Genomic DNA, 23,724 nt, shown 5'->3' on the forward strand with positions numbered 1-23,724 from the left:
CACTCCTAAACATATATGCACCCAATGACAGACCAGCAAAATATTTAATACAATTGTTGACAAATGTGAAAGAAGACATTGATAGCAACTCAATAATAGTTGGAGACCTCAACACTGCCCTGTCACCCCTTGATAGGTCAACCAGACTTAAACCCAACAAGAATATACTAGCTCTAAAAAGAGAAATGGAAGAAAGTGGACTAATAGGTTATATAGGGCACTCTATCCCCAGAAAACTGGATATACATTCTTCTCTCATGCACATGGGTCATTCTCCAGGATAGACCACATGCTGGCACATAAAACATAACTTCATAAAATCAAAAGGATAGATATCTTGCACACTACCCTCTCAGATCACAGGTAGTGAAATTAGAAGTGAGTGAACTACAAAGGGACACAGAAGACAAACTTTAACACCTGGAAATTAAACAGCTCACTACTGGACAACCAGTGGGTCAAAGATGAAATCAAAGAGGAAATAAAAAGATTTCTAGAAACAAATGCTAATGAAGACACAAATTATCAGAATTTATGAGACACAGCAAAAGTGGTACTAAGAGAAAAATTTATAGCTTTGCAAACACACATCAGGAAGGAAAAGGGGGCCTACATAAATAGCTAATGACACAGCTTATAAAATGAGAAAACAATCAACAAAATGAACCAAAAATAGGTAGGCAAGAGGGAATAACAAAGCTTAGAGCAGAAATTAATGAAGTGGAAATCCTCCCCGAAAAAAAAACAAAAGATGAATGAAAGCAAAAGTTGATTCTTTGAAAAAATAAACAAGATTGATAAACCACTAGCATAACTCATAAAGAAAGGGAGAGAGAAAAACTTAATAAACCAAATTAGAAATGAAAAGAGGAGGTCACTGCAGATAATATAAAGATCTACAGGGTAACCAGAGACTACTCTGAGAAACTCAATGCCAAGAAACATGAGAACCAGGAAGAAATGGAAAAGAAAAGAAATGAAAAGAAAAGAAAAGAAAAATAAAAGACATTATTGTAATAATGCCCAGAAACAATAGAGATGAGGGCTGGAAAGACCGGCTCACAATATGATGCTAACCACAAAGAGTGGTGAATGCAATTACAGAAATACCTACACTAAGAACGACCATGACCATGTTAATGAGTGAGAGAAGTAGAATGCCTGTCTCAAATACAGGCAGGGAGATAGGGAGGTGGATGGAGGGGGGCACTGTTGGTGGGAAATTTGCACTGGTGAAGAAGGGTGTTTATTTTATCACTGAAACCCAATTACAAACATGTTTGAAATCATGGTGCTTAAATATATTATTATAAAAAGCAAAAAACAATAACAACACACGTTGGGCCAGAGCAATAGCACCATGAGTTGGGCATGTGCCTTGCACACGGCTGACCAAGGTTCAATCCCTGGCAACCCATATGGTCCCTGAGCCCATCAGAAATAATTCTTGAGCATAGAGCCAGGAGTAACCCCTGAACACTAACAGATGCAGCCACCAAATCACAATAAATAAATATATTACACCTTGCACTTTAAATGTAAGAATGTCTAGGTATTCTCCACAAAATTTCAAGAAATATTACTTTCCAGATAAGTTAGATAGACAAAAGGTAACTTGATCGGAGTAATTCAGAATAAAGTAGTATGTTCTAGCTTTCTTTTGAAAAGTCACAAACCACACAAACACAATAAAGATATTATGAAGTCCTGTAACTGAAAAAGCACTCTGTTTAAAAACTTATTTTTAACCCTTATTTTAACACTTATCTAACCCTATGTTTAACCCTTATTTTCCATAGTTGGTCATGAAATTCAATTTTTCTGCAAAGCATCTGTTTACCTCCAAAGACAACTTTCTGACAGATGCCACTTTAAAATAGAAAAAAATCAGAAATTTTATGCTGCCTTATATTGTTGATTTTTCATCTGGCAATCCAACTGAAATAAATAAAGTTAGACTATGATAGGAAGAAAATTCTCAATAAATATTGCTTCTGATGACTTTGGCCTAGTTCCTGTCACTTTGATAATTCATTTTAAAATGTACTTTTTAAATTCTTTTAAGAAATATTGATAGCTAGAAATAGATCTTAGACTGGCAAAACACCCAATGTCAAATAAATACATTAAAGATTACAATGACCTTGTCAAAACAATAAGTCATAGATTAAAGTCTATGCTTCAAAGAACAACAGATGATATTGTGCCATAAAAACTTAATCTTGCTATTTTATTTGATAAGATGACTCTTATAAGACAGATTTGAACTCTAGAAAGAAAAATAATTCTACTTCTAAGCCCTCCTTTTTTGAGAAAGAAATAAAAGTTTCATATTGATCCATTTTTCAGGGCAGTAAAGAATAAATGCAGTATAATTTCTGAACACATCTCTAGTCACTCTTTGAACTAATGTATGAGTGATTGTAATAGATGTACCTATAAAATATACCTGAAGGAAAAATATACTTGAAGGAACAGAGAAAGTTACTTTACAAAGATCTATAATTTGACTTAAAAAATCTAAGGCAGAATTGATGAGAAAAGCACTTGTATGAACCAGAGTTCAGTACAATGAATGATCTGATAAAACATTAGAATCAATAAATTTTAGTGTCAAAAGTAACCAATTAGAAAATGTTTCAGAAAAGGGGGATTAGGAGTAATATGAGTTACAAAATACTTAATATATTAAGAGTAATATGAGTTACAAAATACTTAGTTATACTAAGTACACTGAAGATAAATGATATAAAGTAGAGAATACAACCAATAAAAACATAAAAGATAATGAACAAGGTTCTGGTTCTTAATCAGTAAGAGATGTCCCCTTTGGCTTCACAGGTTAACCCATATAATTCTTAGAATTATAGCCAGAATCCCCATGCCTTATCAGGAGACTGAAGGGCACTACTCAGATCATACCAGTCCTAGTAAAACAATTAATTCAGGTAAATGTCTAAGGGTCATACTTATCTTGGTATTTCTTAGCAATTAAAATAAGCTTCCATCCATTCTCCTTAATTAAATTAAGTCTGTATGTCCAAGTTGGTAACAGTGTCAGAATTGCTATGTGGCTAGGCAGGCAACTCCTATTTCTTGAAAAATAGAAACAAACAACATACAACAAACAACATATAACAACATAACACAGTCAATGTTTTCTGGCAGCATCTCGTGACATCTGGCTTTTCCTTCATTGGCATGTCTGTCAATGGTGTAGGGATCTTGACCACAGCTAGTTCCTTGGGTGTCCTATACTTTCTCCTGCCTCTGATAGGTTGTAGATCCAACTCCTTTTAGTAAAGAGGGTTTTGCATGCTTAGAAAAAGTCTGAAGACTGATCTTCAGTCATATTAATTCACTGTTGCTGTTTTTTTCTCAATACACAATCTGTTTTCTGATCTCTTCACAGCTACTTCTATGTGTAACAATCAATCCTAGTTTGGTCCTTCAAAATGCTACATAATCTTCAAGTTCTTCACAAAGCTTCTAAGAAATCATTCTAAACTTAATTTCAGATATATCTGAATATTTCTGAACGTTCTAAATCTTTCTGAAATTTTATAGAATTCTGTGCTATTGTTATCTAACATATTTTTCTTAAAGATTTTTAAGGCTTCTTTAAACTGAAAGAATTTAACTCTTTCTAAATGGGTTAATAGTTTGCATACTTTTAAAAATAATTTATCTATTTAAAGTATTTTATCATAAAAATGTCTGATAAAAATATTCTATTATGGGGGCCAAACAGATAGTACAGAAGTAGAGCATTTGTCTTGGCACGCAGCTGACACGGGATGGACCTGGGTTCTATTCTCGGCATCCCATAGGGTTCTCCAAGCACACCAGGAGAGATTTCTGAGTGCTGCCAGGTATGGCCCCAAACCCAAAAATAAATAAATAAATAAATATTCTATCACATATAGCATTTTATTAGAAGCAAATGTGATAACATTTAAAATTTATTATATCTAAGAAATCAAAATTCTTAGTACAAGTGACAATCAATTAACATTTTGGGCAATATTTAAATGCAAAGGAATTTAACTGACCTTAGTTTATGAAAATATCTCACCAGAAATAGAATGAAACTCAGTGGGGACTATTTAAGAACAAAATACAAATCACACCAACAATAGATAAAAGACTAGGAAGATAAAGCATCTTAAAGTACATGAACTTTCATAGTTCTTTATTCAAACTAAAGCAAAGATAACATGAGATTATACTGACACACATACAAAGGGTGCAATAAAAAAGCTAGAAAAATTATCTTTAAGTACTATCAGTATCATTTTGTTTCCAGTTGAAATTTACATGGGAGGATAAATGCAATAAAAATGTAATAAAAACATATATCTTCAGGGAACAAAGTATGATTGGAAGGGTTACAAATGAGGACAGATCTAGTAGGCCTCACTGTAGGGTATGTGTTTATAGTTGAGATTGTATAACTTGGAATAGGATGGCTAATTCCCATCTGAATAGATGGAAGATTTTCCAAATACACTAAGAACCACCTTAGTCTTTACTACTTTAAAGCACAGAACAAAATATATCTGGATGATAGTGGAATTCAATTCTAGACTATGATTCAAAGAGAAGAGCATAGATTATGAGTTGAGGAAGGGTCCAAATATTGTTGCTGCTCCAGTCAGAAGGAAAAGACCTCCAATATGTCGTTAGGGACAAGAATCTCATCTTTGCACTCTTTCTTATTGTTCACTATATTTACTATTTAGTTTGAGAACATAAAATAATGTATAAAAGCAGGTTTTACTGTCCTTAACTTTGAGGGAATAACTTTACAGATCAAGTAAGATGAACACAGATTTATAGTCTTTGTATTCAAAAAAGGAAATCAATTTTAATGTATTCAAGTATTGTAAAATACTCAGTGAAAATATTTTAAAAGTAGAATTGTTTTTATAATTTTTGTTTAATAATTGTTCAGTGGAGAAACTTCACAAGTGAGTGGTAATATGAAGAATATACCAAGTTGGTTGATACCAAGTCCAATGCCTTTGGTCAACTGCCTTCTCTTCACAGAGAGCTCAGTCCTCAGGGAAGTAACCATTGGTAGGAGAAGGATGAAAGGGGCAAAGAAATGAGATATTACTAAAGCCACTGGCACTGGGAGGGACAGGACTAGAGACTGGTGGCTACTATTCTCTTACCTTTATCATGAGTCTTCCTTGGTAATGGAGGGCTGGTTTGAAAGATGATAAAATGGAGTCACCCTCATCATCACAAGCATATAACTGCTGGGGGAAATCACATGGCTTTTCTGGGATAATTTCTTGTCTTTACACCTTCCTATTTTCAATAAGTTTGGAATTACATTGTCAAATTTATCCACAGAGCAATTCCTCTAATAGTTCTCATCCCTCCCTCATTTTCTTGACAACCATAAACCTTCAAGTAATTCCTCACAGACCAGAACAAAAATAAAAAACATGGAGCTGGAGAGTAAGAGTCTTGCCTTGCAGGAGGCTGACCCTGATTCAATGCCTGGCCACCAGGAGTGATCCCTGAATACAAAGCCAGAAGTAATTCCTGGTGGACACTGCTGGGTATGACCCTATGTCTACAAAGCAAAACACTAAAAACTAAAACCCTTGATAGTTTTATCTAAAAGACAAGAAAGCAAGTGTTTTAGAGTGTGTGGAGAGAAGGGGCCCTTGTACACTGTGAGTAGAAAAGTAAATTAGTGCAACCATTTGGAGGGCATTCAAAAGAAGGAAAAAAGCCACTCCACTTCCAAGTATCTACTTGAAGAAAAAAAAAAAAAAACGAAGGAAACATTCATTTTAAGTGCTATGTGCAGTCAGATGATTACTGCAGCACTGTTTGTAACAGAGAGGAAGTAGATACAGCCGAAGAGTATCTCTGCAGCAGAGTGGCAAAAATGTGACAGATATAAAAACAGTGGAACATGGTTCAGCTCTAAGGAAAGAGGAAACTGCCATTTGCAACATCATGGCTGGACCTAGAATATGTCAAATTTAGCAATATAAGCCAGACATTTTAGACCATACAGCACATGATTTCACTCATACATGTAGAGAAAATAAACTGATAAACTAAGATAATCAAAAATAAGCTTTCTGAATATATGATCAAATTAGTGGCTACCAGATAGAGGAAAAAGAGAGGAGCTAAACTGAAACAGAGGGGTACACGTGTTGATTTTGAAGGATGCATACTAGAAAACATGTTCTAATGCAAAGCAACTTTCAAGTTCAAGAAAGCCCAACAACTCTTTCCCTGAACACCATTTTCTGAACCAAAAGCTACAGAACATCACTCTTTATTTGGGTTTTGGGGACACATGTGGCAGTGCTCAGTGCTTAATTCCTAGTTATGAGCTTAACAATTATCCCACATGCTTGGAGGACCATATAGGATGTGGAGAACCAAACCATGGTTGGCCATATGCCAGGAAAACACCCTACCCACTAGTCCCCATAGAAGTAACATTCTTATGTTACTGTTAAACATTTCTAAGCAAGATAAGCATATGTTATTCATAAGTTAATTCCATAAATTAATTGCTATTAACTTATATGCCATTAACTTATAAATCTTTGGGAGTTTCCCAGATCCAAAAAATACCCACTAAGTCATATCAAATAAAAATGGCCTCCTTGCTGATAATGTGGAAACCTCATTAGATCCATTTTCCCACTAGTTTCAACATCAAGCTTATTTCTAGGTTTAACACAATCTACTGTTTCTCCCTCACAACATTAAGACTCAGACCCCACAGAGTTGAATTTAAGTTACTTTTCAAAAGATCATTTGACTTCCTATGATTTTAAAAGAAACATACTCACATATACACAAAATGTGCAACATTTTCTACCATTCCATGGGCTCAATTGAAATTCTACATGCCAAGTATTCAACAAGAACTAGAGGGTATAGAAACATGAGCCAGACTATCAGGTAGTGCTACACTCTCCTGACACTTGGGATCTTCCCATCTAATCAAGTTTTGTAATTATAACTAGTCATTACTTATTTTTATGACATCTTGCTCAGTGAAACTGGAATTCCAAATGAAAAAGAGTTTGTTAGTATATACCAAGGTAGCTATTTCAGAGAGAAATTTATAGTAGTAGACGTTTTACTGACAGGATACCGATTCTAGGCTAAGATGTTAGAAGGGAATGAACAAGAATGCCAGCTTAAACAACAACAAAATCCACCTCATTTTAAAGCAAAATGCTAAAAGGATCTGTCTACTTAAAGTAGCCTTGGAGAGGCAAGATAGATTCTGCTTTCATACTATGCATTCCACTGAGTGTGCTTTACCATGCAGTTTTCAAGCCCAAAGGGACAATGTACCTACCTTTTCCCATATATCAAAAGACTGAACTATCATTATCCTTAGTAAAATTTTAAACCAGTGACCAAAATTTTTACTGTGTTTCCAACAAATACCACCAACAGTTTCTTCGGAAATTTTCTTAGCAGGTAACAGTAATAAGACTCATATAGCATACATCTGGCACCCTACTTAATGGGGAATTTCATTATAAAATGGCCTTTACCTTAAAATTTTCACTTCTGGTGACACCAGGCGGGGAAAATCCGCGAAAGTACACCGGCCCAGTGGGGCTCAGCTGTGAAAGACTGTGAGTGTGACCTGTCTATGTCTGTCTACTGTCCTCTTGCGTGAAACTCTTGCGAGTGGGGCAAAAAGAGCCTCCAGAAACCTCGCTCGCCCAGACGCAATTTTCAGGGAGGGACTTCAGAGCATAAAAACCGGCTATCCTTTGCAAAAGCTGGCTCCCTGTGTGTGACACCAGGAGGGGAAAATCCGCGAAAGTACACCGGCCCAGTGGGGCTCAGCTGTGAAAGACTGTGAGTGTGACCTGTCTATGTCTGTCTACTGTCCTCTTGCGTGAAACTCTTGCGAGTGGGGCAAAAAGAGCCTCCAGAAACCTCGCTCGCCCAGACGCCATTTTCAGGGAGGGACTTCAGAGCATAAAAACCGGCTATCCTTTGCAAAAGCTGGCTCCCTGTGTGTGACACCAGGCGGGGAAAATCCGCGAAAGTACACCGGCCCAGTGGGGCTCAGCTGTGAAAGACTGTGAGTGTGACCTGTCTATGTCTGTCTACTGTCCTCTTGCGTGAAACTCTTGTGAGTGGGGCAAAAAGAGCCTCCAGAAACCTCGCTCGCCCAGACGCCATTTTCAGGGAGGGACTTCAGAGCATAAAAACCGGCTATCCTTTGCAAAAGCTGGCTCCCTGTGTGTGACACCAGGCGGGGAAAATCCGCGAAAGTACACCGGCCCAGTGGGGCTCAGCTGTGAAAGACTGTGAGTGTGACCTGTCTATGTCTGTCTACTGTCCTCTTGCGTGAAACTCTTGCGAGTGGGGCAAAAAGAGGCTCAGAGGAGCACGGCCGCTCCGCTTCGCTACGCGGCCGTGCACTCTTTCTAAGGAAAGAACTCCATTGCAACAAGAAGGAAAAATCACACTAAGAACGGCGCTATATCACAGAAGCAAATATTTCTCTCTGGACTGTCTTCTCTGTTACATGCTCGGGCCTAAGATTTGACCCAGTGTGAGGCTTCATCCACGGAGGACTCCCCTCCCTTAGAGGCAAGTCAGCCCATCCAGAAAGGGAGGAGCCAGAGGAGTGTGCTGCCTACATCATATAGACAATGAATACCACTACAACACGTAGAAAAACCCACAATACAAATGTGACAATGGGGAAACAGCGCAGGCCAGCATCAGACATAGAGAATGAAGATGACAATTCTGAGGACCAGATAATGACTGAACAACTAATCAACCTCTCAGATAAGGACTTTAGACTAGCAATATGGAAGGTGCTCAACAGACTCCAAGAAACCATGGATCGAGTTGAACAGAACACTAATAAGAACCAAGAAAATATGAAGGCAGAAATGACAAAACTCCAAACTGAAATAACATGTCAACTAACAGGCCTGAAAAACTCAGTAAACGAAGTGAATGACAAAATGGATAAGCTCTGGGACAGGGTATCAGAAGCTGAGAATAGACTTGGTGCTGTGGAAGATGAGATACATAACAATTCCATACAGCAGGAGAGATTGGACAAAAAACTTAAAGCAAATGAGCAGACAATGGAAAAATTAGTCAAAGAATGGGAACAGATGAAAATAGAAGTCTATGATAAGATCAACAGAAACAACTTAAGAATCATTGGAGTCCCAGAGACCCAGGAAGAAAATTTCCAGGAAGAATCAATGATCAAGAACATCATTAAAGAGAAACTTCCAGAGCTAAAGAATATATGTGATCAAATCCTGCATGCCCGAAGAGTACCAACCAAAAGAGACCCCAGAAAAACCACCCCAAGACACATCCTAGTCACAATGACAAATCCCACAGATAGAGACAGAATTCTGAAAACAGCAAGATCAAAAGGGGAAATCATGTTCAAGCAAGCTTCCCTGAGATTTACAGCAGACCTGTCACCAGAAACGCTCAATGCCAGAAAGCAGTGGTGGGATATTGTGACAAGACTGAATGAAATGAATGCTTCACCCAGAATACTATACCCAGCAAAACTCACTTTCCGGTTTGATGGAAGAATACATGGTTTCACAGACAAAAAACAGCTCAGAAACTTCACAGACACAAAACCAGTCTTAAGAGAAAAACTGAAAGACCTAATCTAAGACAAGACTACCCAAAAGACACACCAAATTTTGAAATAAAGATGGCGTTAAATCCCAGGACAATTCTTTCTCTCAACGTCAATGGACTAAATGCACCAGTTAAGAGACACAGAGTGGCTAAATGGATCAAAAAACTCAATCCAACCTTCTGCTGCCTACAAGAAACGCACCTGAATAGTCAGAACAAACATAGACTCAAAATAAAAGGCTGGAGAAAAGTTATCCAAGCAAACAACACCCATAAAAAAGCTGGAGTGGCCATACTAATATCAGATAATGCAAACTTTATACTCAGGAAGGTTGTAAGGGACAAAGACGGACATTTTATATTAATCAAGGGGTACGTAGAGCAGGAAGAATTCACTCTCCTAAACATATATGCACCGAATGAGGGGCCAGCAAAATATTTAATACAACTGCTGACAAATCTGAAAAATAATATCAACAACAACACAATAATTGTGGGGGACCTAAACACGGCTTTGTCAACACTGGACAGGTCAACCAGACTGAAACCCAACAAGAATATACTAGACCTGAGGAGAGAAATGGAAGAAAGAGGCCTAGTGGATATATATAGGACACTCCATCCCCAGAAACCTGGATACACATTCTTCTCCAATGTACATGGGACATTCTCCAGGATAGACTACATGCTGGCACATAAAACATACCTCCATAAGATCAAGAGGATAGAAATTTTGCAGATTACCTTCGCTGACCACAAGGCTCTGAAATTATTTGTGAACTCCAAAGGGACTCAGAAGAAACACTTTAACACCTGGAAGTTAAACAGCCTCATGCTCAATAACCAGTGGGTCCGAGATGAAATCAAGGAGGAAATCAAAAGGTTCCTGGAAACAAATGACAATAAAGACACAAACTCTCAGAACTTATGGGACACAGCAAAAGCAGTACTGAGAGGAAAATTTATAGCTTTGCAAGCACACATCAGGAAGGAAGAAGGAGCTTACCTGAGTAGCTTAATGACACAGCTAATAGAACTAGAAAATGCTCAACAAAAGGACCCAAGAACAGGAAGACAGAAGGAAATAACAAAGCTGAGAGCAGAAATCAACGAAGTGGAAACTCAAAAAACAATCCGAAAGATCAACGAAAGCAGAAGTTGGTTCTTTGAAAAAATAAACAAGATTGATAGACCACTGGCAAACCTAACAAAGAAAGAGAGAGAGAGAAACTTGATAACTCGTATCAGGAATGAAAAAGGAGAGATCACTACTGATATGACAGAGATTCAAAGGGTAATCAGAAACTACTTTGAAAAACTCTACGCCACTAAAAATGAGAACCTGGAAGAAATGGATAAATTCTTGGACTCTTATAATCTTCCACGGTTGAAGGAAGAGGATGTAGCATATCTAAACACCCCCATCACCATTGATGAAATTAAAACAGTAATCAAATGTCTGCCGAAAAACAAAAGCCCAGGTCCAGATGGATTCACTAATGAATTCTATCAAACTTTCCAAGAGGAACTACTGCCAATCTTGGCAAGACTCTTTCATGAAATTGAACAAACAGAAACACTTCCAAATAGCTTTTATGAAGCCAACATCACCTTGATACCTAAACCAGACAGAGACGCTACCAAAAAAGAAAATTACAGACCAATATCACTGATGAATGCAGATGCAAAGATCCTCAACAAAATCCTGGCAAATAGGATTCAATGCCTCATTAAGAAGATCATCCACTACGATCAAGTAGGTTTCATCCCAGGAATGCAAGGCTGGTTTAACATCCGTAAATCTATCAACATAATACACAACATCAATAACAAGAAAAATAAAAACCACATGATCATATCAATAGATGCAGAGAAAGCATTTGATAAGGTCCAACACCCATTCTTGATCAAAACTCTCAGCAAGATGGGAATGGAGGGAACCTTTCTCAATATAGTGAAGGCCATCTACCACAAGCCAGTGGCAAATATTATCCTCAATGGAGAAAAACTGAAAGCCTTCCCTCTAAATTCTGGCACAAGACAAGGCTGTCCTCTCTCACCACTCCTATTCAACATAGCACTGGAAGTACTTGCTATAGCGATTAGGCAAGAAAAGGATATCAAGGGAATCCAGATAGGAAAGGAAGAAGTCAAGCTCTCACTGTTTGCAGATGACATGATACTCTACTTAGAAAACCCTAAAGACTCTATCAAAAAGCTTCTAGAAACAATAGACTCATATAGCAAGGTGGCAGGCTACAAAATTAACACACAAAAATCAATGGCCTTTCTATACACCAACAGTAATAAAGAAGAAATGGACATTAAGAAAACAACCCCATTCACAATAGTACCACACAAACTCAAATATCTTGGAATCAACTTGACTAAATATGTGAAGGACCTATACAAAGAAAACTATAAAACTCTGCTCCAAGAAATAAGAGAGGACACACGGAAATGGAAACACATACCCTGCTCATGGATTGGCAGGATTAACATCATCAAAATGTCAATACTCCCCAAGGCATTATACAGATTTAATGCCATCCCTCTAAAGATACCCATGACATTCTTCAAAGAAGTGGATCAGACACTTTTGAAATTCATTTGGAACAATAAACACCCTCGAATAGCTAAAGCAATCATTGGGAAAAAGAATATGGGAGGAATTACTTTTCCCAACTTTAAACTGTACTACAAAGCAACAGTTATCAAAACAGCATGGTATTGGAATAAGGATAGGTCCTCAGATCAGTGGAATAGGCTTGAATACTCAGAAAATGTTCCCCAGAGATACAACCATCTAATTTTTGATAAAGGAGCAGGAAATCCTAAATGGAGCAGGGAAAGCCTCTTCAACAAGTGGTGTTGGCACAATTGGATAGCCACTTGCAAAAAATTAAACTTAGACCCCCAGCTAACATCATGTACAAAGGTAAAATCCAAATGGATTAAAGACCTCGATATCAGCCCCAAAACCATAAGATATATAGAACAGCACATAGGCAAAACACTACAGGACATTACAGGCATCTTCAAGGAGGAAACTGCACTCTCCAAGCAAGTGAAAGCAGAGATTAACAGATGGGAATATATTAAGCTGAGAAGCTTCTGCACCTCAAAGGAAATAGTGCCCAGGATACAAGAGCCACCCACTGAGTGGGAGAAACTATTCACCCAATACCCATCAGATAAGGGGCTAATCTCCAAAATATACAAGGCACTGACAGAACTTTACAAGAAAAAAACATCTAACCCCATCAAAAAATGGGGAGAAGAAATGAACAGACACTTTGACAAAGAAGAAATACGCATGGCCAAAAGACACATGAAAAAATGTTCCACATCACTAATCATCAGGGAGATGCAAATCAAAACAACGATGAGATACCACCTCACACCCCAGAGAATGGCACACATCACAAAGAATGAGAATAAACAGTGTTGGCGGGGATGTGGAGAGAAAGGAACTCTTATCCACTGCTGGTGGGAATGCTGTCTAGTTCAACCTTTATGGAAAGGGATATGGAGATTCCTCCAAAAACTGGAAATCGAGCTCCCATACGATCCAGCTATACCACTCCTAGGAATATACCCTAGGAACACAAAAATACAATACAAAAACCCCTTCCTTACACCTATATTCATTGCAGCTCTATTTACCATAGCAAGACTCTGGAAACAACCAAGATGCCCTTCAACAGATGAATGGCTAAAGAAACTGTGGTACATATACACAATGGAATATTATGCAGCTGTCAGGAGAGATGAAGTCATGAAATTTTCCTATACATGGATGTACATGGAATCTATTATGCTGAGTGAAATAAGTCAGAGAGAGAGAGAAAAACGCAGAATGGTCTCACTCATCTATGGGTTTTAAGAAAAATGAAAGACACCCTTGTAATAATAATTTTCAGACACAAAAGAGAAAAGAGCTGGAAGTTCCAGCTCACCTCAGGAAGCTCACCACAAAGAGTGATGAGTTTAGTTAGAGAAATAACTACATTTTGAACTGTCCTAATATTGAGAATGTATGAGGGAAATGTAGAGCCTGTTTAGGGTACAGGCGGGGGTTGGGTGGGGAGGAGGGTGATTTGGGACTTGGGTGATGGGAATGTTGCACTGGTGATGGGTGGTGTTCCTTTTATGACTGAAACCCAAACACAATCATGTATGTAATCAAGGTGTTTAAATAAAAAAAAAATTAAAAAAAAAAAAATACGGGGCCAGAGAGATAGTTTGGAGGTAGGGTGTTTGCCTTGCATGCAGAAGAAAAAAAAAAAAAAAAAAAAAAAAGAAAAAAAATTTGGCTTTGTGTGTGTGATTAATTAATAATAAATTAATTAATTAATAGTGATCAGTGCGTGCTTAATTCTGATTCTGCATTCCTAGTTTGGGATGCCAGGGAACAAACTCTGGTCTGGTCAGATGTATGCAAGGCAAATTCCCTACTCGCTGTAGTATCACTCCCACCATTGAAAATAAAAATTTTAATCAATAAAGAATATTAACAAAAAATCTACTAGTTTCTACTATCCTATACTTACAGAAAGAAGTCTTACATTTGTTAATCTGATTTGTTAAGCTATTAATATAATGATTTTAATGGTAACATATATGTTTATACACACATTCATACATGAAAGCCATTTTCATGTTAAGGAATATTGGTATATTATCAGCAGATCAGAGCTTTTTATCAAACATTGCCAAAGAAAGTTTTATAGTATACTTGACTATACAAGGTGACTAAAATGAAAAACTCTCTAGTTGCTTCTGTGATGTAATTCTCTCATCGTTTTTGTGATCATTCTTTTCACAATCATTCTTTCCTGGTCTCTTTTAGGTGTTCCTCTTCCTCAGCCTAAACCTAAAGTTGCTCCTCTTCATGTCTCAGCCTCCTGCTCTTTCATCTATAATGTTCTTGGGCAATCTTAGCCATGTTCATGGTTTTAAGCATCACATAAACCAGATCTTTGCAACACATTTTTTATCTGTAACCCCCTTCTACCCAAGACATTTTACATGACCATATATATATATATATATCTGTATGTGTCTATATCTATATACATATATACAGGAATACAAACTAGGTATACAAATCAAGCACTTTCTGATAATATATCATAAATACATTTTTTTAATTTTTGTTTAAAAAAGATACATGAAACCCCAGGCTAGAGAGAACTCAGTGGGCTAGAATTCCAGTTTTGCATGCAGGAGGAGCAGGTCAGATCCCTGGCACCACATTGTTCTAGTAGGAGCAACCTTGGATTAGCTGGTTCTTGGAGAAGGCCCCAAGTATATCCAGGCATGGACCAAAAAAGAAGAGGAAAATTCAAAGTACTGGGACTCCATATGGGGTAAGCATCCACAGTTTAGCAGCTAGGATTTAAACCAGTGTTTACCAAAGAGGATAATACAGCATCTTTGATGCAACTGAAAGGAGGCACCTCAGGTGCAATGGGGGAAATGTTTTCTTTGTTCATACAAAGAACACAATTTCTGCGGTATATTTGAGTATATTTTTCTAAAAATGGGGTGGTAGGACAAATAAGCATGGGTGTCCTGGGAAATCTCTTTAACTCTCAGGCTTGTCTCTGATTCAGACATTGGCTTCAACAGCATTTAAATCTATTGTAGACATTTCTATTTGAGTGTGCAGATATCTTAGATTCAAAATAACCTAAGTTGAAGGATTCATCCTTCTTTTGGCACTTTAATAAGTTTTATAAATTTAAAAATATTTTGTCATATCCAGAGATGTTTAGGATTTACTCCTGGCCATATAGTCAATAAATATTCCTGGCAGTGCCTAGAGGAACAGATAGGATGCTGGGGATAAAACTCTGAACATCTGTGTGCAAGACAAGCATGCTACCCATTACTATAGTTTTAGTACCCACTTAAATGGGATTTCTGTTGTTGTTTCGGAAACTGAGGTCTCAGGGTTCACTTTGGGCAGTGCTGAGGGACCATTTGTGTGATATGGGGAACTGAATATCATGCCATGTACCTTAATCCTGTACTATCTCTCCCAAACTCCAATAACCTTTCATAATGTAACCACCACCACCCACCCCAATCCAAGCCAGATATGAGAGAACTATCTTTGAATCTTATCTCCTTCATCTTGCAGTAGCTAAGACAGCCTTCCAATTTTGGTCTTAAAAAATTCCCTGAGAATTAATATGAGCATCTATATTTTCTCAGGTGAGGACAGACTATGAGCTAGTTTTCATATGGGATATTGTTGGAATGAAGACAGGTTGAGGATCCTTTCTTCTTCAATACCAAAAGTTCCTGCAGAAAAACAGTCCTGCTACTCTCTAAAGCTCCCAAAGAAAATGGTGGTTGCTGACTCTTCCCCTGATAGTATGGGCTACTATTTCTGGGGCCTTCTCAGAAGAAGTAGAGACAGATGGGGCCAGAGAGATAGCATGAAGGTAGGGCATTTGCCTTGCCTGCAGAAGGATGGTGGTTCTAATCCCAGCATCCCATAAAGTCCCCTGAGCAATTTCTGAGCGTAGAGACAGGAGTAACCCCTGAGCACTGCAGGATGTGACCCAAAAACCAATAAATAAATAAATTAATTAATTAATAAAAAGAAGGAGTTGAGACAGATTCCCCTTTCTGCATGCACAACAGTAGCTCAGTAACAATCTAACAGAAACTATCCAGCAAATCTAATCCTAACAATCACCAACTGAAGACTTCCATTCAACCTATATATTAATAAATAACAAATTGTGTATCAAAACAACAAAAATTTCTACGATCTGTTCTAAATCTATTGCCATCATCTTGACCACATTCAGTATAATACCTACTGTTAAAATCAGGCCCAAATACTTACCAATACTGAACATGTCAAGCTCCATGTCTTTATTCCTTCTGGTTCCTATTTGGAACACTTTCTAAGTGTGATTATCTGCTTAGTAGCCCCTCTTCCTTTGGGTATTGTCTACTCCAGAAATTCTTGGGATTTTTGGGTGAATCAATGTCATTGTTTAGAAAAGCCCAGCAGTAAATTTCTGTAGTTTCAACCCCTGCCATGTGGGCAGGAAGTGAGCTAAGTATCTGTTATCTAATTACCAACAACTCAGTTCATAAATGATTCTTGACTCATCTTTATTTTCAACGTGCCTAATATATAATTAAGCAAGGTTAAACAAAATACTTAGAATAAATGATGAATATTAACTTAATGACATGTAATAATTTGTAAGCCTTAATGTTCATTTTAGTCCTCTAATAAAATTGTGTTGACTTTATTTGTGTATGTATTTTACCTTTTTTTTTTTTTTGGTTTTTGGGCCACACCCGGCGGTGCTCAGGGGTTACTCCTGGCTGTCTGCTCCTGGCAGGCACGGGGGACCATATGGGACACCGGGATTCGAACCAACCACCTTTGGTCCTGGATTGGCTGCTTGCAAGGCAAACACAGCTGTGCTATCTCTCTGGGCCCGTATTTTACCTTTAATTGCAGGTTTTAAAGAGAAAAAATTGAATAAAGTTTTATCTGCTAGATAAATTTATAACAACCCTTCAATTTCAAAAGGCTAAGATCTACCTTACTAGCATATGGCAAATATGAACAGATATTAGAAATATCAAAACCACTGTGATCTCTATATCCAGAAATTAACTTGAGTTATGTATTAAAATAATAAAAGAATAATGAAAAATCAAATAAGGAGCTGGGAGAGACAGTTCAATATTTAGAGGATATGTCTAGTAACTTACAGGCCTGAGTACTGCGAGGTTCCAGGATCCTTACTGGCATTGTGACATCCCAAAAGCACTATTGAGTGCTGGTCTGAGTACTACTTTGGGAAGCATGCACAGTATCATGGATAGTGGCCCTGGGGCTCCTAGGCCTGCTCATGAACGCCCTCATCTACTGAAAATAATTCCTTTAGCAATAATAATAATCCTCATGATAATTCTGATAAATTGCCACCAAGGTTAAGGAATATCATCACATAATAATATACCGGTAATACTATCACATGAAATTCAAATGGCAGGGCCATGATAACAATTTACAAAACCAGGTTTAGCCGGGTCCATAAACGAACATATACTTAATTTTGTGTATGTGTGGAGTGGATTTATGTTCTGGCTTCTTTGTATAGGCCCCCTAGTAGCATTTGAACAGGAATAAGATTTAGTTCATTTGCCTATAATTTACTTCCTGTGAAAGAAGAGGCAACATATTATAAGCTTTTGTTTGCTTAAGTAGAAGATATGCTATTACTTCCAAGATACCAGGAATTAAATGTTTAATTATCAATACCCATTGGGGGGGGGAGGCACTGCTTTGACTCACAAATTCCTTAATTGCTAATGGTGGCTTTTCTGAGTAGGGGTGTTGCATACCATTTATTTCTGCAGATGTGATTTAGAAACTGACTTTTAAAGAAGCAAAGCCTGAAATATCTTCACTGTCAGCAGAAATTCCTCCATCCCTGCTGCTGAAGAATTTTGTTCCTTGACGTTTTTACCAGGGAACTAAAAATGGTGGTGAGAAAAACCGGGCTGCTTAGGAACTGAAAGAGAAGCAAGGCTGTCAGCAATAAAAGAACCATATTCTTCCCACGAACCAGGCTCTATCATCCTCCATGTGGTGGTAACTTGGCTGGGAAGGAAAAACGCACATTGGGCCAGTTCCAACTGGAGGAACCTAAAGGAAAGTTCATCATGAGGCAGCTCAGCATCCATCTGCTGACAGAGGCTCAACAATGAGGGGAATAGGAGTGGGGAGAAGGGGTTGAACCCTGGGCTGAAAGGCCCCCTTGAAGAGGAAAGCAGGGAAGGGCCTTTCAATCCCAGAGGCCAGTGGTTGGTTGCCTTGGTGCAATTTCCTTCATCACTGAAAAGCAAAGTCACTGTATGTTTTTTTTTCCAGGAAGATCAACTAGTTTCCAAGGCCCCTAAGCTTGGGTGCCTATCACCAGCCACACACCCCTGCAAGAAAATGAGCATGAACAAAGTGCATCGAGTTCGGTGACAAATTTGGCAAACATGAGGTCAGGAGAAGTAAGTGCCTACCCGTTTGGCTGAGCTGGGAGGCGCTGCGGCTCTTCCGGGATAGGCCCACGATGGCCACCATCTTGGCCCCCAGGCTAGAGTGACGCTTCTTGCCGCTGGAGCCCAGGGTGCCCACGGCCGTGTCTGACTGGCTGCCGTCATTCTTCTCCAGTGAGCACATGTCTCCACTGATGCTGGTGCTCTTGGTCATGTTCTTCCCCGAAATGCCCATTTGTCTGCTTTGCATTTTGGAGGTAAAGACACTGCCAGCCGGTGGGTCATTAAGAGTGGGGACAAGAGTGAAAAGGAAAAGACAGAAAAAGGTATTTTTAGATATAACCTTTGCAGCAGAGTTCAACGACCTCATTGAGGGGGCTACAGATGATTAGGATTTAAACAGCTCAATGAATCAGGGTTAGGAGGGACTTTAAAATTCAGATCCAGTCTTAATCTTACTATGCAAAATCAAATTTAGGATTTGTCTTTTATCCTCCCTCTGGGCATCCAACTCTCCTATATGCCAAAGAATTTCATTTTTAATTTAAAAAATTGGGGGGTGGTCACACCTGAGAGCCAGGGATCACTCTTGGTGGTGCTTAGGGGACCATATGAATGTTAAAATTGAACTTAGGGCTTCCAAATACAAAGCATCACACCCCAGACCTTGGAAATAGTTATCTCCTTGGACCAAACATTCAGGATCATTGTTTGAATGCAAAAGAAGATCCATGTTTGACTGGCCAAGGAAAAAGATATTTTATTTTAAAAAGATCAGTGGCTTTTCTGGCAGTGCAAACATGCTTAAAGATAGTCAGACCATATCAAGATGGTGTTTCTTAAACTATTCTTCTCAAACTTGTTTACTATTGCATTTAAAATAAAAGTAGATGAGTAGAAAAAATTTAGGAGGGTTTGGGGTTATACATGAGGCTTTGGGAGATACTCCCAAGTCTGTGCTCAGACTGTAGCTCCTGGAAGTGCTTAGGAACCAGGCAGTTCTAAGGAATAGACCAGGGTCTCCTACAGCACTTTGAACCATCTCTCTAGCAACAATTAAAAAAAATTTAAAAACTGGCCAAAGTTAGAGCTGCCAATACTTCAAAGGGAACTTTAAAATAAGCTTTCTCTTGTCGATCTTCTAATACAAGTTATCTTTGTTACATTTTCTAACAGGGAGGTCTGTTTTTACTGGCTTTAAACTTGAGCATACATTATTTTACTCAATATACTCTCATATTTATCGGCATGGTTCTATATTCCACAGGTATACAGATAGTAAGTTTTCTTTTTTGAATTCATTTAAAGGCAAAATATTATGACTTTTTAGATAATATACTCAGAATTACCAAGCATGTGAGCTGATTAATAAGCTCCCACAAGACTAGCATAGGAGAGAGAACTAGGATCTCCGAATTGCTAGAAGAACTAAGTAGAGTAGAAGGGACAAAATGTTCTGGAAACACATTATAAGACAAGAAATAAAGATAAGAAATGAAGTATCAACTAGAGAAGTAGGCTGGGGACAGGAGGGAAATGGGGATATTCATTGCTGGAGGGATGAGGACATTGCTGAAAAGATGGGTGCTTCAAAAATGAAGCACAATAATGAATGACTTTGTAACTTGGTAATTCACAGTGATTCAATAAATTAATTTATAAGAAAGAGAAAGCATTCCCAGGAACCTGGAAGAATGTGGGAGAAAACAATTGTTTTGCAGGAATAAGAAGACTTACGAGGCTATTATCTGTATGTGTCACAATGTTAAAAATTCAATGCCTGTATTCATTTAGCTCTTACCCTGAGTGTATGGTGATATCATTAGAGAAACAGAAGAAAAGACTAAATCTCAAAAATGTGAAAAATTGGGGCCGAAATGGTGGTACAGAGCGGTAAGATGTTTGCCCTGCCAGCACAAGACTAAAACAGAACACAGTTCGATCCCCCGGAGTCCCATATGGTCCCCCAACCAGGAGCGATTTCTGAGTGCATAGCCAGGAGTAACCCCCGAGTGTCACCGGGTGTGGCCCCAAAAACAAATAAACAAAAATGTGAAAATCAATGCTAAAAGCAGAGAAACTAACAGGCAAGGCACCCCTCTGTTAACAATAATGCAAACCACAGTGCTAAAAAGGAGAGAGGGAGAGACAGGCAAACAGACAGATACAGAGAGACAGACAGACAGAGATAGAGATACAGACAAAGAGAGAAAGAAGCAATATTTCTGACTTAGAGCAAGGTAGGGGTAGGGGGCAGGGAGGAGGGAAACAGGAGACATCCATGACTTGAAGGGTGCACTAGTGAAAAATGACGGAAAACCAACAATGAACAATTTGGCAACCATGGTTAAATAAAACAATTTTAAAAATTAAAATTAAACCATTTATAGAAAAAGAAATGTAAAAACATCTTTACAAGTCCCTTAAAGGATAAGAATAAGAAATCTGACCTATGGAGGTGAGTGCTTTTCTCGAATCCAGTTATTGATCTTCCTAAATCTCATTCTTTTTGTCTATCCCAGACAAAATCTACTAAAGTGCAGAGCTGCATAGGTTAATTTGATGCTGCAAGTATTTACAGGAAAAAGAACTAGTGTGAAATTTTTTAAAATTCTATAAAAGAAAGTATTTTATATTATTTTTGAGAGGAAATGAGGAGAGAGAGAGAGAGAGAGAGAGAGAGAGAGAGAGAGAGAGAGAGAGAGAGAGAGAGAGAGAACAGAATAGATGCTTAAAATAAGAGCAGAGCTTTAAAGACAAACAGATGTGGGCTTGGACCCCAGCTCTGCTCTCACTTAATTCACTTTCCTGAGTAGAGTTACGCACTTAGGTTCCTCATCTATATAATGGCAATGTTTTATTTCCTTTTTTACTTTTACATAATGGAGATAATATGACTAAAATAAAAGTTCAGAACATTGGGACTGGGGGTAAGGCATTTTTGCCTTGCACACAGCCAACCCAGGTTCAATCCCAGGCATCCCATATAGTTCTCTAAGCCTAGCAGGAGTAATTTTTGAGCACAGAACCAGAAGTAATCCTTGAGCACTGCCAGGAATGCCCCCCCAAATATACGTTCAGTACATAATGAGTACAATTAAAATTAGGGAATATGGATAATCAAATAAAATAAGGTATTCTGTAAATATCTACCACGAATAGAAATAGCATTTTTATATATTCATTTGGAAACATGGAATCACATGTCTAAAGTAGATTTAAGACAGCAGCATTCTACAGCAAGAACAGACTACATTAAGATGACACCAGGAATTCTGGGCTTGCTCTTTGGCTATGCTGGTTGATCCTGGGATAGTCAATTCCTTTTCTGGGACTTAAGCTCTTTGTTTAAAAATTGATAAACCATATGTAAAACACTATGTAGAATTCCAAATATGCAAAGGCCCACAAATTCTCTTTTTTTTCTTATTAGTATAATCACCAACACCATCATTATTGAAGATGAAACCACTAAACATACGGAACTTGAATATTACGGGTAAAGGAAGCAGACTTGAGCAATTTAGCCTGGATTGGTGCAGGGACCCAAATTATATTTCACTCACGGCTAGAAATTTGGACAAATACAACTTCCAAATGCCATCCAATGTACAAACAGAAACAGAAACAGTAAAACAAAAAAGGGAGATATTAAAAGAAAAATAAACTTTCTGGCAGTGTGGTACAACTGGGTTTAAGAAATGATTAACAATTACCTGCAGTAGAGGGTAATAAAAGAAGTATGAAAAAATAGATTTAAGTTTACAATAGACTATTTTGAGGGGTTTGCCTGTAGAAATCAAAAGATTGAGGACAAAGTATTATGTGTGCTAAAAGTTGACTTTTTTCCTTTCCTTTTTTTTTTTTTAATAAGTAGAGATGTTAAATTTATTAAGAGATTCAGAGATATGTGCTTGTACCTTGGCTATAAATACTGCGTGTCTGCTTTTATTATTTTCTGGTTGGTAGCTATGGTATTTTGCTTTAGGGCTCAACTGGGTTGCTCCTCAGCTTGGAACTTTGGGTCATTCTTTTTTTTTTTTTTTTTTTTTTTGGGTTTTTGGGTTTTTGGGCCACACCTGGTAACGCTCAGGGGTTACTCCTGGCTATGTGCTCAGAAGTTGCTCCTGGCTTGGGGGACCATATGGGACACCGGGGGATCGAACCGAGGTCCGTCCAAGGCTAGCGCAGGCAAGGCAGGCACCTTACCTTCAGCGCCACCGCCCGGCCCTTTGGGTCATTCTTGATAGCGCTTGGGGGAACCAAGTGATCCATGAATCAAACACAGGACTCCTACATGAAAAGCAAGAGCTCAGCCTGTCAAATTATGGTCTGATAGTTACATTTTTTCAAAAGTATTCTCTTTAAGACATCTAAAAATTAACACAAAGTTTATTGGCTATAAAAATTAAAATAGAAATTAAAAGAGTAATCAAGGACCAACGTTGCTCTTTTTTAATAAGGAGGTCAAATATCCAACCCACATTGTTCAAGCCATGAGCTAAAGCTATAGCTTGGTTTTCTAGGTAATTCTAAAATTTACTGTATAATAAAACTAGATGCTGATAAAGAGATACTTTCTATATTTCTAAAAGTCATTTTATGCATGTCTAAAAATCATCTACTTTAGGGCTTCCACAAAATAATTTAGCATTATTAAATCTACTGATGATGCATTTGATATAGTTTATGGTACACAGATGCTAAATGTTGAATCTGGTAAGTTTTGTTTTAATAAAATATAGTATTGTGAATTAAGAGGATAATGGTAATGAAAGTTTGTTGGTATTAGTAAATACTCTTAAGTTCAAAGTATATCAGGGGCTATGTGACTAACTTAAAGGAAGAGTTTAGGTTATTTTTTGCTACAAGTGGTAATAAACAGGTTTGAATGAATAGAAGGTTTTAGGCTGAAAGAATAAATAGCAACTATGGGACAAAGACAAATTCTGAGTCTGTCGGAGAATGGGCATAAAAAAGGCAATGAAAAGAAAATAAAGTCATGTCAAAACAAATATCTTGCCATGCTGAGAG

General features: G+C 37.9%; 1 protein-coding gene across 19 annotated transcripts in view; it reads right to left on the reverse strand.

Moving 5' to 3' along the window:
- RIMS2 (regulating synaptic membrane exocytosis 2) overlaps positions 1–23,724 on the reverse strand; it is a 565,766-nt gene that overhangs the window by 69,762 nt on the left and 472,280 nt on the right. For 10 of the 19 annotated variants that reach the window (XM_049773842.1, XM_049773835.1, XM_049773829.1 and 7 more), the window contains one exon: positions 18,715–18,956. The exons of the other annotated variants lie outside the window; for them this stretch is intronic. In XM_049773842.1, coding sequence (XP_049629799.1) covers positions 18,715–18,956 — 242 coding nt within the window. The remainder of the gene's footprint in view (positions 1–18,714; positions 18,957–23,724) is intronic. 19 annotated transcript variants of the gene reach the window in all.

The sequence above is a fragment of the Suncus etruscus genome, chromosome 5 (assembly GCF_024139225.1).
Source record: "Suncus etruscus isolate mSunEtr1 chromosome 5, mSunEtr1.pri.cur, whole genome shotgun sequence".
Lineage (NCBI taxonomy): Eukaryota > Metazoa > Chordata > Mammalia > Eulipotyphla > Soricidae > Suncus > Suncus etruscus.